At 47.2% G+C, this 13,861-nt stretch overlaps 1 protein-coding gene and 1 long non-coding RNA gene across 4 annotated transcripts; one reads left to right on the top strand and one right to left on the bottom strand.

The window, feature by feature from the left end:
• The first annotated feature begins 1,327 nt into the window (after positions 1 to 1,327).
• On the top strand, positions 1,328 to 13,832 carry LOC119011178 (protein Atg16l2-like). 3 transcript variants are annotated; one of them, XM_037084127.1, is made up of 18 exons: positions 1,328 to 1,973; positions 3,142 to 3,199; positions 3,303 to 3,363; positions 4,064 to 4,137; positions 4,423 to 4,674; positions 4,774 to 4,839; positions 5,168 to 5,260; positions 5,348 to 5,401; positions 5,487 to 5,592; positions 6,816 to 6,921; positions 7,000 to 7,070; positions 7,152 to 7,223; positions 8,009 to 8,129; positions 8,209 to 8,314; positions 9,803 to 9,955; positions 10,043 to 10,090; positions 12,567 to 12,668; positions 12,863 to 13,832. In XM_037084127.1, the coding sequence occupies exons 1-18, from the start codon at positions 1,799 to 1,801 to the stop codon at positions 12,954 to 12,956; spliced, it is 1,812 nt and encodes a 603-aa protein (XP_036940022.1). In that variant the 5' UTR covers positions 1,328 to 1,798; the 3' UTR covers positions 12,957 to 13,832. The 3 variants fall into 3 exon arrangements, with proteins under 3 accessions (XP_036940022.1, XP_036940013.1, XP_036940004.1); XM_037084118.1 differs by having other exon boundaries at positions 3,285 to 3,363; positions 5,490 to 5,592; XM_037084109.1 differs by having other exon boundaries at positions 3,285 to 3,363.
• LOC119011194 lies at positions 1,943 to 3,136 on the bottom strand. The gene is made up of 3 exons (XR_005072136.1): positions 3,019 to 3,136; positions 2,497 to 2,930; positions 1,943 to 2,082 (listed from the first exon to the last, which is right to left on the bottom strand). It is a non-coding gene; the product is annotated as an uncharacterized LOC119011194 (long non-coding RNA).
• Positions 13,833 to 13,861: the final 29 nt, after the last annotated feature.

Genomic DNA, 13,861 nt, shown 5'->3' with positions numbered 1-13,861 from the left:
AGTCTGGATGTCCCTGCTCAGACAGCTGCCCCCGCGACCCAGTACTGGATAAGTGGAGGATGGATGGATGGATGGATGGATGGATGGATGGATGGTGTTTTTAAGTTTATTTGCTGCGGGCAGATTTCTGTGACATGTGAAACATTTTCATTCCTTGAATTGTGGCCTTTAAAATGTCCTCAACGATTCTGCATACATCCAACACATCAACATTGAAAAAGGGACATTTCAAAATGTCAACAAAGAGTCACTCTATACAGAAAACACAGGACAGGAAGCTCGTCGTTCTAAATTCGACTGACAGCTGCTGAATGTTTTCTGAATGAAGAAACAAAAGAGGCTGAAAAGGCTGAAATTAAACAACTGTAATCAGCTGAAACTTTTTACTCCATTACACTTCAGTTACTGGTTACTTTTCAGAATAAGACACAGTCAGTTTTAGTCCCACACGCAGCTGTGATGGATTAAAAGTGTTTGTAACATTAAACACGTTTATTTTGTGCTGCAGTGTTTTAGGTCTTTGTTAAACTGTTTTTCCACAATAAAAGACACCTGAATAATAAAAGTGGAGTCGTGTTTTAGTTCTACGATCCAAAGGAATTTGTTTCCTCCAAGCACCAGTCAGGTGAAAAGAGTAATAATAGAACTACAGACACTTGGAGCAATAAAAAGGGAACACTGGTTTGGATTTATGTTGGATCAGTGAATAAATGGTGCACCATGGTTGTTGGAGTTGATGTGAGGTGGTGAGGACACGTGAGGTGACGGACATCATTATACAGGACATTTACAGAACTTGTTTATAAAATACATTAAGTTATTGTCAGATACTAGATGACAAACATTCAACAGAACCAACCAACCAACCACATGGCTTCATGTTCAACACTGAAGAAATAACATTATAAATATGAACAACAAATGTCTTGTTTCAAAACTTGTCTCAAACATTTTAGAGGTTGGACACTGATTAAAGAAAATAATAAAAAGTTAAATGTTGAGGATGATTCTGTTTCTGTATCCTGTGAATATTGAACATTCTTCAGTTCAGTTCAGCTTCATCAGCCTCCTGATCTGTTCTATCAGCATTTTATATTTTGGTTGCTGTCTGGATATTGAGAAATTTTATACACATATAATACAAAATGCTTCTGAACAGAATTCAGAAAAACATCAAAGATATTAAGGTTATTCAGATGTTATCAGCATGTGTATTACTGACAGGATATCTATAACTTACTTTTTAATATCACTTATCAGGTATATTTCAGCTGCTTTCGTGTCTGAGCAAAGAAACTGAAAGAAGATGAAGACAACATTATTATTATGCTTAACCGTTTATTAACCGTTGAACCAAACTCCATTAGAAAAATACAATATTTAGTGTCTTCAGCAGGTCACCGTCTAACATTACGTCACATCAGTAAAAATAAAAAGTGTCATTAGTTTTGATGACGTCACCGGGGGTCCCGCATGGTGTGTTTGTTTGTTTTTCCTTCTCCAGTCAAACCGGAAGTACTGAGGTGGCGGTGATTGGCTGAGAGGCCGGCAGCTGGCACCGCGAGCCTCCAGCCCCGCCCCCCGCCTGAGTGACGTAGGCTGGAAGAAAAAACTTTAAGAAGAAAACAAACGAAGAAGAAGAAGAGACAAACAGAACAGGTTCTGTACCACAGAAGAAGAGACATGGCGGCGGGCCGGAGAGCTGGAGCGTCATCTCGGAGCTGTCCGTCACATCACGCCGCTCTGTGAGCGTCTGTCCGCGGGGAAACGGCATGAATCAGCCCGGGCTCCGGGCATCATGGCCGACGAGACCGTCATGACAGATGCAGCCGGGGTGTCGGAGCGCAGCGGCCGGGTTCTGGCTCCGGGAGGCGGCGGCAGGTCCGCGGAGTCCTGGAAGAAGGACATCGTCCGGCAGCTGAAGCACCGAGACCGGAGCCAGCACACCATGTTCCAGGACCTGATCCGCTTCTGTACGACCGACAAGTACAAGTTTGATCTGTTCTGAATCCATTATAGATGGGCTGGACTCAGGCCACGCCCAGTGTGTTCTGAATCAGGTCAGGTAACTGGGGACTGGACCTGTGGAAAGTGAAACCAAACTCCATTTAAAAAGCTGCTGATTTAAGAGCTCTTTACTTACACGGCTGAAAATGAGTTGTTTAGTTCCACAAAGAGTCCAAAGACTCATAAACAATGTAACGATAAACTGAGATTGTTTGAATGGAGTTTGGTTCAGAGATTCACTGCAGCCCGAACTGAGCCGAGCCAAAGGTTCTGATCCAGGTCCACATTCTGAAAGATGCGTCTCAGCTGTCAGCTGTGTCAGAACGACTTCAAGAGAAAACAGATCTTTTTATGTGGAGTTTGGTTCAGAGAGAGTTTATAGCAGTCAGATCTGATAATCCAGATAATCTGCTTTTAGTTTCTGACTCAGATGAAAATAATCTGTTAGTTCTACTTCAGGTGTCACGTCTGAAACAACATGGTACTTACAGGAAGCTGTCAGAAATTAAACCACATGTTGCTCCACTTCCTCCTGACGGTGACTCATGTGTGACAGATGTCCGTCTGCTGCTGCATCATCCACTGATGATACACGACCTGCACACAGCTGCTCTCAATGCTAACACATGATTAAAGTTAAACTCTACACATGTATGTGGATGATGACTGACAGAAGTGAAAGTTGTTCAAACTAGATTGGAGATTTAATGATGCTGATCTGGGTTCAGTTCATGTTGGCAGCAGGTCAACAGAACATAGAGCGGAAGTTCAAACATTTGACTCATAAAAAACAGGTGAAGGAAGTTGTTGTGTTTTAATCCTCACAAACTAAAAAGACTTCAGAGGTGGCAGATAAGGCAGGAATCTTAAAGTCACCAGATGCTGAATGGAGTTTGGTTTGAGTTTCTCTCTCCGACACTGAACTGAAAAAAAAAACCCCACCAAGAATCACTTCTGTGTTTTTCTCTTTTGTTTCCCATGTTAGCTGTTGCTAAAGTTAGCATAGCTTACCTCAACACATGTCTTATTAAATATGCAGACAGGATGTTTGAGTCTGTTTGTGTTCTAATGTCGACGTCTTTTACTTTAAACTTTATGTTCAGAGACTGACTGTCAGTCTGTTCTGTGTTTCAGACACTCAGCTGCTGGAGAAAACCAGCCTGGCCAAAGGAATCCTGAGCTGCTCTGTCAGGTAACTACACCTGACCTCTGACCTCTGACACGCTCAGAATGTGTGTGATGATGATGATGAGGGTGTGTTTGTTTCATGTATCCAGGCGTCCCTCCTCTGACAGCAGCAGCTCTGTCTCCTCTCTGCTTCAGCGGAACAGCCAGCTGAAGAAGACGACAGGAGAGGTACTGACTCACCTGCTGAGGATCACCTGCACATCGCCGCTGCGTCACACGTGTGACTCGCATGCTAACCTGAGCTAACAGTCATTTTCAGTGTCATGAATCAGTGTTGACATGTCGAATAAGAACATTTAGAAAATGCGTCAAACATCAAGTGTAGAGTGTCAGTTTGAAGAAAAATGCCAAAACGTTGTGGTCGTCGACAGAACAGTTTCACAGTCAAACAGAGCTGCAGCGTTCTGCTGAACAACTGAAGCAGCTGAGACTTGATTTAAACATCAGATGTCTCCAACAGCTCGTCTGCTGAGAGAACACATCACTGACTGATCTGAAGACGTTCACACTAACAACACTCCTGACTCTGGCTGTTTTATACTCTGGGGGATGTTTTTTTGGGTTAGGGTTTTTCTTCAGTATCAGTGATCCAGTGACAGATGTCTGAACATCCACAGGTTCACTGCTAACAGCTGATCCTGCTATGTTTTGAAGTTTTGGATTTTTTTCTTTTTGGGGTTTCTTTGGTTGTTTCTCTGTTTCAAAACAAGTCTCCAGCAGCTTCAGTTGTTTAGCAGAATGCGACAACTCTGTTTTACTGTGAAGCTCCAGAACTGTTCTGTGGACGACAACACTTGCCACATCGAACCCTCGTCCCTCAGAGGACGGTTCTGTACATGAACTCATTCTTCTGCTGTGTTTCTGTCAGCTGGCCTATCAGGTGGTGGAGCTGCAGCAGCAGATTAAAATCAAAGAATGTGTTCTGGAGGAGCAACATGCCAGGTGAGTCACACACATACCTGAACCTGTCTGCTCACCTGTCTGCTCTGATGAGGAGGATGCTGGCAGCTGATTGGTTCAGTCCCATCAGGTGTCAGTAGATGAAGGATTCCTCAGAGTCAGTAGTTAGAGGCACAGAGAGGAGGAGGAGGTGGAGGATGTGACTGCAGTATCATCCTCATCACAGCGTCCTAACATGTTCGCACCTGAACTACCTGTCAGGAGAAACACTGTGAAGTTATTTGTGTGAACTGACCCTTTAACCTTGTTGATGATCTTTATGATCAGACTGTCGGAGGAGGAGCGGTGGCTGGCGGGAGCGCTTGATGCTCGCCAGGAGCTGCAGGAGCGGGTGGGGCAGGTTCAGGAGGAGAACGGGGCGTTAAAGATGAAGTATGACACCCTGCTGGAGCGACAGAGGGAGGCGGAGACAAGACTGAGAGAGGAGAAGGTGAAAGAAGGACACCTGCTGGAGGACATGATCCACCTAAAAAAACAAGCCGCTGCACGCATGAACAGTCGCAACGAACGCAGGTCCAGGTACCTGAACGCACCTGAACACACCTGACGCACCTGACCACACCTGAACGCACCTGAACGCACCTGAACGCACCTGTACTGTCTGTCTGTTTCCATCAGAGCTCGACAAGCGAACCTACAGAAGGAGCTGCAGACCGCTGCCAGGTCAAAGGTCACAGTGGACAGGTAAGCTGTCAGTCTGCTGCTTTGGATCCAGTAAACATGACAGCTGTGTGTTTGTACACATATCAGAATATTTCTAATTCAGGTCAAAAGTTGACAGTCAGTTCTGAGGTTGTCATCATGTCCATGTGTCCCCTGTCCTCACCACACTGAGTTCAGTCCAGTCTGCAGTCCGACCCGTTAACTCACATGTCAGGTGGCAGATCCAGTTGAGCTGGGCCCTGTTCCCCCTGTGATCCAAGGTCCTGGTCCAGACAGACTCCAGGGCCTCTTGCTCCACAGCCAACTGAGCCATGAGTTAATAATGTGATGTTGGTCGTTTGTGTTTCAGTTGTTCGAGCGCTCCGACCTCCAGATCCACGTCTCCAAAGAAGGAAAACCACGACCCAGAGTCCACAGAGAGACCACACACCCGACTGTTCAGGTGAGACGCCTGAAACAGACTCACTGCTGTTAAACCTCCATCAAGTTTGTCTTCTTCCTCTGAGGTCGGTTTGTCTCATCCTGTCAGGTCGGCATCGGCGACGTCACCGAGAATCCTGAGCTCCATCAGAGAGCTGTTTGAGTGAGTCGCCACGTCCTGCTCGTCCATGTTGGAATCGTCTCAGATGACGATCGTTGCTCATCAGCTTATCTGTGTGTGATGTCAGCAGGAAGAGGCGTGGCCACTCAGTGTGCAGCCTGGAGGAGGATCTGATGTGTCCGGTGGGAATCTGTGTGTCAGCCAGAGTCCCAGTGAGAGCTCGACAAGCACTGGTAACACAAGCAGCACCAACCAGAACACAACCAGAACACAACCAGAACACAACCCTAACCCTAACCCTAACCCTAACCCTAACCCTAACCCTAACCCGCAGCACACAACCAGAACACAACCAGAACACAACCAGAACACAAGCAGCACCAACCAGAACACAACCAGAACACAACCAGAACACAACCAGAACACAAGCAGCACACAACCAGAACACAACCAGAACACAAGCAGAACACAACCATTTGTTGGGGGTGTGCACTGAATGAACGTTACATACGTGTCTCTAATATTTGTATTTATTCTGGAGGTAATGATGCTGAACGTTCCCATGATGCTTTGGGGGATGTAAACAGGAAGTATCTGGTTTTGAAGCAGATGTTTTATATTTCATTATAATTAATCATCTTTAAGAGTTTAAGTAAGAAAACAAAACTAACCATCAAACCAAACAGTAAACGACCAGTAAAGTCCAGAACAAGCTTTACATATTAATAACAGACCCATACTGCAGTTCTGTGACGGAACAGGTTCTGAGGTCGGTTCTGATGGTGTCAGCTGTTCCCTCACAGCCAGCCGCTGTCTCCCCCCTGTGGACACAAGACAAACTGCAGCAGCAACTAATCAGCAGCATTCATCAATACTTTGGTTCTGATCCATCAGATTTTCACTGAATCATTTTTACAGAACTTATCTGGCTTGTATCTGCAGTGACACACACACACACACACACACACACACAGTGAAGGTTCCTGTGTCGGACAAAGAGCTCCTCTGTCTGCATCTCATTACCCATCATGCCTCTCTGTCACAGTCAACCTGCTGGTGTTTGTGGACGCAGTGGCTGCGTCTCCTCCATCACGCCTGCCGTTTGCTCTCACTGGCGCCGCACGTCACGTCTTTGTTGTGGTTTTATAATTAAAATATTTTGCAGTCGGACCGTCTTTCGATCTGTGGGTCGTGCATACGGCTCGACTCCACAGGAGCTGTGCTGTTTGGCCCAAATCTCACTTTTCTGAGGCGTTTTTGAAGCTGGTGTGTTTGTGTGAGGACATGATGGCTGCAGCTCAGCACTCTGTCCTGCTACAACACCCTGAACCCCGACAGTCCCTGAGCAGGACACAAATTTACTTCCAGGAAGTCGGAGGGAGCAGAGAGTGGTAGAAACCAAAGCAGAACCGGTCCATTGGCTCCTGTTGACTGTTCCCTGCTCTCTGTCTGTCAGGAGGCCCATGAGCAAGGCATCAACGCTGTGAGGTTCAGCTCCAGTTCAGACCTGTTGGCCACCGGAGGAACAGACAGAGTCATCAAACTGTGGGAGGTCAGAGCAGGTAAGAACTGTTGATGTCATTATCAGAGCTATGATGTTGTTAATGATGGTGTTGTGACCTCACTGATGATGTCATCAGGCTCGCTGACTCACAGAGCCACTCTGGAAGGCAGCACGGAGGGAGTCACCTGCATCGACTTCAACCCCATGGTAAGAGTCAGCTGCTGGGTTAACGAGTCGCCGATGAGTTAAAGGAGCAGTCTGACGTTTCACTGTCTCATGTCTGTTCAGGGTCTGAGGATCCTCGCAGCCTCGTACGATAAGTCGGCCTTGTTGTGGCAGCGCGACGAGTCCGTTCCCAAGGTAACCACGGCAACCAGCATGCAGCCAGACTACGCAAACAATTTCACACATTTAAGTCCGAACGTCACGGCGACCAAACTGACAGCAGCCGTCAGATGAACGGCAAAATCTGAATGTTTTACACAGACGTCTGTCTCACCTGTCTGTCTCCTCTGTCTGTCTCACCTGTCTGTCTCCTCTGTCTGTCTCCTCTGTCTGTCTCACCTGTCTGTCTCCTCTGTCTGTCTCCCCTGTCTGTCTCCTCTGTCTGTCTCACCTGTCTGTCTCACCTGTCTGTCTCCCCTGTCTGTCTCCCCTGTCTGTCTCCTCTGTCTGCCTCCTCTGTCTGTCTCACCTGTCTGTCTCACCTGTCTGTCTCCTCTGTCTGTCTCACCTGTCTGTCTCCCCTGTCTGTCTCACCTGTCTGTCTCCTCTGTCTGTCTCACCTGTCTGTCTCACCTGTCTGTCTCCTCTGTCTGTCTCCTCTGTCTGTCTTACCTGTCTGTCTCCTCTGTCTGTCTTACCTGTCTGTCTCACCTGTCTGTCTCACCTGTCTGTCTCCTCTGTCTGTCTTACCTGTCTGTCTCACCTGTCTGTCTCCTCTGTCTGTCTCACCTGTCTGTCTTACCTGTCTGTCTCCTCTGTCTGTCTCCTCTGTCTGTCTCACCTGTCTGTCTCACCTGTCTGTCTCCTCTGTCTGTCTCCCCTGTCTGTCTCACCTGTCTGTCTCCTCTGTCTGTCTCACCTGTCTGTCTTACCTGTCTGTCTCCTCTGTCTGTCTCCTCTGTCTGTCTCACCTGTGTCAGCTGACTCTAACAGGTCACAGCAGGAAGGTGACAGCGGCGAGGTTCAGCAGTTTACCTCATCAGGTGGTGACGGGCAGTGCAGACAGAACCATCAGACTGTGGGACCTCCACAGAGCTGCCTGTGAGTTTCATCAATAAATAACTGATGACTGATCAATGACTTGTCTCAGGGACTGATGAAGTCACACCTCTCTGTGCAGGTGTGCAGGTAGCTGACGTGCCGTCGTACTGCAGCGACCTGGTCTGTTCTGAGAACTCCATCATCAGTGGACACTACGACTGCAAGATCAGAGTCTGGGACACCAGGTAACCCTTCACTCCTTCACCACTTCACTCCTTCACCACTTCACCACTTCACTCCTTCACTCCTTCACCACTTCACTCCTTCACCACTTCACTCCTTCACTCCTTCACTCCTTCACCACTTCACCCCTTCACTCCTTCACTCCTTCACCACTTCACCCCTTCACCACTTCACTCCTTCACCACTTCACCACTTCACCCCTTCACCACTTCACCCCTTCACTCCTTCACCACTTCACCCCTTCACCCCTTCACCCCTTCACTCCTTCACCACTTCACCCCTTCACTCCTTCACTCCTTCACCACTTCACCCCTTCACCACTTCACTCCTTCACTCCTTCACTCCTTCACTCCTTCACCACTTCACCACTTCACTCCTTCACCGCTTCACCGCTTCAACACTTCTCAGAAACTAACATGATGAAAGAAACGTCTGTAAAACTGTGGATACATTTTATGAACCCGGACAGACGACCCGGTTCACTGTCACAGTTCGATCCATTTGGTCCAGTAAAGACACAAAGTCTAGTCGAGCTGCACGACTCAATTTTTTAGCTCTTTTCAAGTTAGCCAGGTGCTAAACTGGAAGTTAGCCGGCTCAGACGTCACATAACATGGAAGAAGTGGGAAGTTTATACCCGAGAAGATGTGAACGCCACTGAGCTCCACCTCCAACATGTGTCCAGGTGTAATACGTCACACCTGAGCTCTTCATCACTGAACACTTGTCCTCTCCATCAGTGGAAACAGTTGAATTCTTCTCTCTGACTGATGCACACACACACACACACACACACACACACACACACACACACACACACACACACACACACACACCTCATTCATTCTCCTGGCTGTCCTCATTTCCCTCTGTTACCTAGCAACAGCTCCCTCCTCCTCCTCCTCCTCTTCCTGCCTGTAGAATCAGAACCAGCGGATGATTGACAGCTCTGTCCTCCAATCACGTGCTGGTATCACCTCCTGAGCTGACTGGTCACATGTTAAAGGAGCATTCTGTATTTCTAAAGAAGAAATTCAAACTCAGAATTTTAATATTTACAATATTAATGAGGTAATAATACAACTTTACTCATCAGTAGTTAAACCAGCAGCTCTCAGAGGACAATAAGGTCCCAGAACACCATCTGAAGCGAGAAAGACACACACAGAAACATAGTAAAACAGTATGAAGTGAGTTTTCCTTTAAGGTCAGTTTGTTTATTTAGTTTGTTTCAGTCAGTCTCTAATCTACAGACTGAGCCTTTAATCTCAGAGGTTGTCGGGGACTTGAATTGCCGTCTGTTTGTAGCCTAACATTAGCTTCTTACTGCTACACATTTAATGTAGCTTCAAACATCACAGAGTGGAGTTCATCTGTGGAGGTTATCTGGATGAACAAATGTTTTTATAGCCTAAACTTTTACATGCGTCCGTCTGCGTCTCTGTGGAGGCGATGCTAGCGTCCGTCACCTGCTCTGTGTCGTCTGTCAGGACGGTCAGCTGTGTGCAGGAGCTTCCTGCTCAGGGTAAAGTCACCTCATTGGACATCAGCCCCGACCATCGCCAGCTGCTCAGCTGTTGCCGTGACGACTGCCTGCAGCTGGTCGACCTGAGGAGGTGGAGCAACGACCGCATGTGCTTCAGGTAGAAACACGACGTTTTAAGAAAGCGCGTGTGTGTGTGTGTGTGACGAGTGTTCGTTCACTGATGCTGTGTGTTTGTGTCCGTCAGAGCCGAGGGCTTCAAATGTGGCAGCGACAGCACCAAAGCTGTGATCAGGTGAGTTACCTGCCGACTGCACTGACGTCATGTGGAGGAGAAACACCGGAGCTGTTGGTCTTAACGTGGCTGCGATATCAATCATATCCTCATACGAGCCGAGTGTCTCCTGGTTTAAAGGCTCGTCATGTTGAAATACCTGAACTTACCTTTCTAATTCTTACATCCACGTTACTGCTGATTATTGATCAGAGAACTCAGCGTCAGTCTTCAGCGATGCTTTGTTTAGTTTTGTTTCAGTGATTTAACTATGTTCTGAATCTCTCGGGTCAAAAGCTATTTTGAAAATATCTTCTGTTAATCGTTTGAATATAAAATGTGACACTCAGTTGTTGGGTGATGAGCTGATTCAGGACCGGACAAGAACCTGGACTTGGTCCAGGTTCTGCGGCCTCATTCGGCCCGGTGACTAACGATGACAGTGGAGTAAAATACTTGCTGCAGGATCGATGTGGACGAACGGCTTCTTCGCTCAGACATGTTGTGATGTTTGATTTTCTTTCAGTTTTGCCATTTATGATTTGAGATTGAGATTTATAAATATCAAGGCGTATCTTGTGTGTCACGATATTGCCTCAAGAAATTATTTGAACGTCAACGATCTGACGCACAAAACATCTGTCATGGTCAGAACAGCTGGAACGAGTCGCTGGGCTCAGCGACGAGGACGAACCTGATTGAGTTTTTCTTCCTCGCAACTGTGGCGTGAGACTCAAACAGATGACACATATCAGCCTTTAACAGGCAGGAACCATGAGCAGAACCGGTGTCAGTCTGGTTACTGAGTGTTCTGATTGGACGATACAAGATTTAAAAAATCAGAGAGTAAAATTCCTCCTATCTGTCAGTTTACATGCACAGCTTAGTCAGATTACAGCCATAGTTCGACTCTGCTGCTCAGTTAGACAACTGCAATTATCCGAGTGTACATGTCAGTGAGAAAACCGGATTATTGGGCCGGAGCATGTCAGACCCGGTGCGCTAGGTGGCGCTGTACCCATTTCAACTAGTGGCAACAGAAACACCTCCGGCTGACCTCTTTACGTCACCAGCTGCCTCGGCAGTCGAAAAAGATGGCGTACGAAGAGCGAGATGAAGCTACATCTTTGTACACTTCGTATATGGTGTACATGATAATTACACAAACTAGATGCACGGTGACGCTCTTTCTTTTGATCCGATCCGATGGAGCGTATACATGCAGGAGTAATGTGACTATCAATCCAATAATCTAGGTGTTTTAATCCGACTATGAGAAATCTGATCCGGTCCGATTTTATTCAGACTGAGGTGTAAACATGCATCTTCATGATCCGATCATAGTCGGACTGACGCAGTAATTCGGTTTTCTTGAGTGTCATGTAAACACACTGTGTGTTTGCTGTAGAACAACTGATGGAAACGTGGAGTTTAAATCAATACTCTGATCAGTTGGTCATTTTCTGGGTTTTCTATCTGAGTGATTAAAACTCCAACACATTCAGACATCTGGGGGTAAAACGCCTGACAAGAACCATGTTGTCTGATTATCTACGTAATCTGATTACTCTGAGAGGAGGAGACGTGGTGATGAGAGCTGACTGGTTCTGACGATTAATACCTGGTAATGATCAATGTGCTGCTGATCAGAAGATTCCAGCAGAGAGCCGAGAGATGAAAACAGACAGAAGAGATGCTGCTGATCCTTCTCTGCAGTTTCCATGACGACAGCAGGACCAGAATGAAACACAATATGAAAATGTGTTTCTATCCAAACACACACACACACGCACACACAGTCAGGGTTCTCTGGTGGGTTCTGTTCAGGTTCCGCACAGAAGCAGTCCTGTTTCACTTCATAACACTTGTTGTGAGAAAACAGACATTCTGAGAGAAACTGTGGCTGTAGAACAGTTTACCTGCAAAGTCCACTGGTTGCAGAACAGCTCGGCTCTGGTTTTGATCCGACATCCGTCAGTACAGCGTGGTGCAGCACCACCGGACTGCTGGAGCTGTGAGACGGAGGAGCTGCAGGTTACATGTTAGAAACACAAGAACAGAAGAGAGAAGAGAAGCTTGGAGTGTTTTATTCTGAAAATTCACCGGATGTTATGTTGATGTTTCGGCTGTCACTTCCTGTCTGCTCTGTGATCGAACATCCTGCAGAAGAAGAATCCTTGTGTATCTTCAGAGTCCGGACCGGAGCAGATCCACAACACAGAGCCAGTGGAAGTAACGGAGACGAGAGTAGAACCTTTCAGCTCCACTGCCGGGTTTGATCAGAGACGGGCCGAACACGGATCTGGTAGAATTCAGGGGTTAGAAAGTTTTACAGCAGTTCTGTTTCTTACTCAGAGAACTTGGTACGACCTGCTGGTTTTGGGTTTGGGTCTACCAGACTTGAGGTCATCCAGGATCCTCCGCATAGTTCAGGTTCTGTCGTATGACCCTGTTTGAACAGTTCATCTCGGTGTAACCTGGCGTTCTCTCTCATCAGTCCAGACGGTTGCTTCCTCGCTGCCGGATCAGCAGATGGCACCGTTTACATCTGGAATTTCTCCACTGGCAAACTGGAGACCCGCCTGCCGGACCAGCACAGGTAACAACCAACAGATACTGATCAGCTGATCCACACATGAGTCAGGTAGTCAGAAGTAAAATCATTTTTGGAGGATTTAATTTAATTTCTTTAAATCTCTGATGTCTCAGTAGAAAGGTCAGAGGTCACAGCACGTCGCCCTGAGGGATAAAAGTTGTACTGTTCCTTTAATGACCCGTCTCCTCTCTCTTTAGTTCGTCCATCAGCGCTGTGTCCTGGTCTCTGTCAGGTGAACACGTCGTCAGCGTGGATAAGAGAGGGCTGGCCGTCCTCTGGAGTGACATCTGAACAGCCAATCCACGAAGAGGTCACGTTGTCACGGCAACAAGGCGCCTCACCTCAGATCTGATCTGAGACGAGTCGAAGGGACGTGTTGGTTTTGTTTTCTATGTTACTGTTTGTTGACTGGACAAAAGGGATGAACGCTCGAGGCATTTTTCTCATTTATAACCAAACCGTGCTGCAGAAACACAACAAGACAACATTCAGGGCCACTGACGGGACAAACTGAGGCGCCTTCATCACGACACCTGCGAGTTCTGACGGGACCGTGTGCAGGAGCACAGAACGCCGTAGAGCTGTAACGATCGCTCCATCCATCGATAAACCAATTCATCACCGACTGTTTTAATAAGCAGCTTGTCATTGCAGTTGTGTTATAAGCAGAAATGTGAAACATGGCCTGAGTCACATTCTCTGATTCATTGATTTGAATTTGGTGGTCAGAGGTCAGAGGTCGCTATGACATCATCACATTCTGCTCAGAGCTCAGGAACAAGCTAACAGCTGCCAGCTGGTGATTCTGGTGCACTGCTGTTGTTGTAGAGGTGACAGTGACAGCGAAGCGGCTCTTCACACTTCATGTTGCTGAAGTTTTGACCTCCTCAGACTTTTTTTTCTTCTGCGTGTTCCTTTTGGAAGAAGCCGAAGTTTTATTTTAAAAAAGTTACTCAGGTCGTCTGGTCTCATCCTGTTGACTGGCAGAAATGTACCCGCTTTAGTGAAATCAGAAATGAACAGACGAAGACGTCGTGATCAGCAGGAGGAGGTGCAGCAGGAGGAGCAGCAGGAGGTGCAGCAGCAGCAGGAGGTGCAGCAGGAGGTGCAGCAGGAGGAGCAGCAGGAGCAGCAGCAGCAGGAGCAGCAGCAGCAGGAGGAGCAGCAGGAGCAGCAGGAGGTGCAGCAGGAGGTGC

The sequence above is a fragment of the Acanthopagrus latus genome, chromosome 2 (assembly GCF_904848185.1).
Source record: "Acanthopagrus latus isolate v.2019 chromosome 2, fAcaLat1.1, whole genome shotgun sequence".
Classification (NCBI taxonomy): domain Eukaryota; kingdom Metazoa; phylum Chordata; class Actinopteri; order Spariformes; family Sparidae; genus Acanthopagrus; species Acanthopagrus latus.
This window is presented reverse-complemented; position numbering and strand designations above follow the sequence as displayed.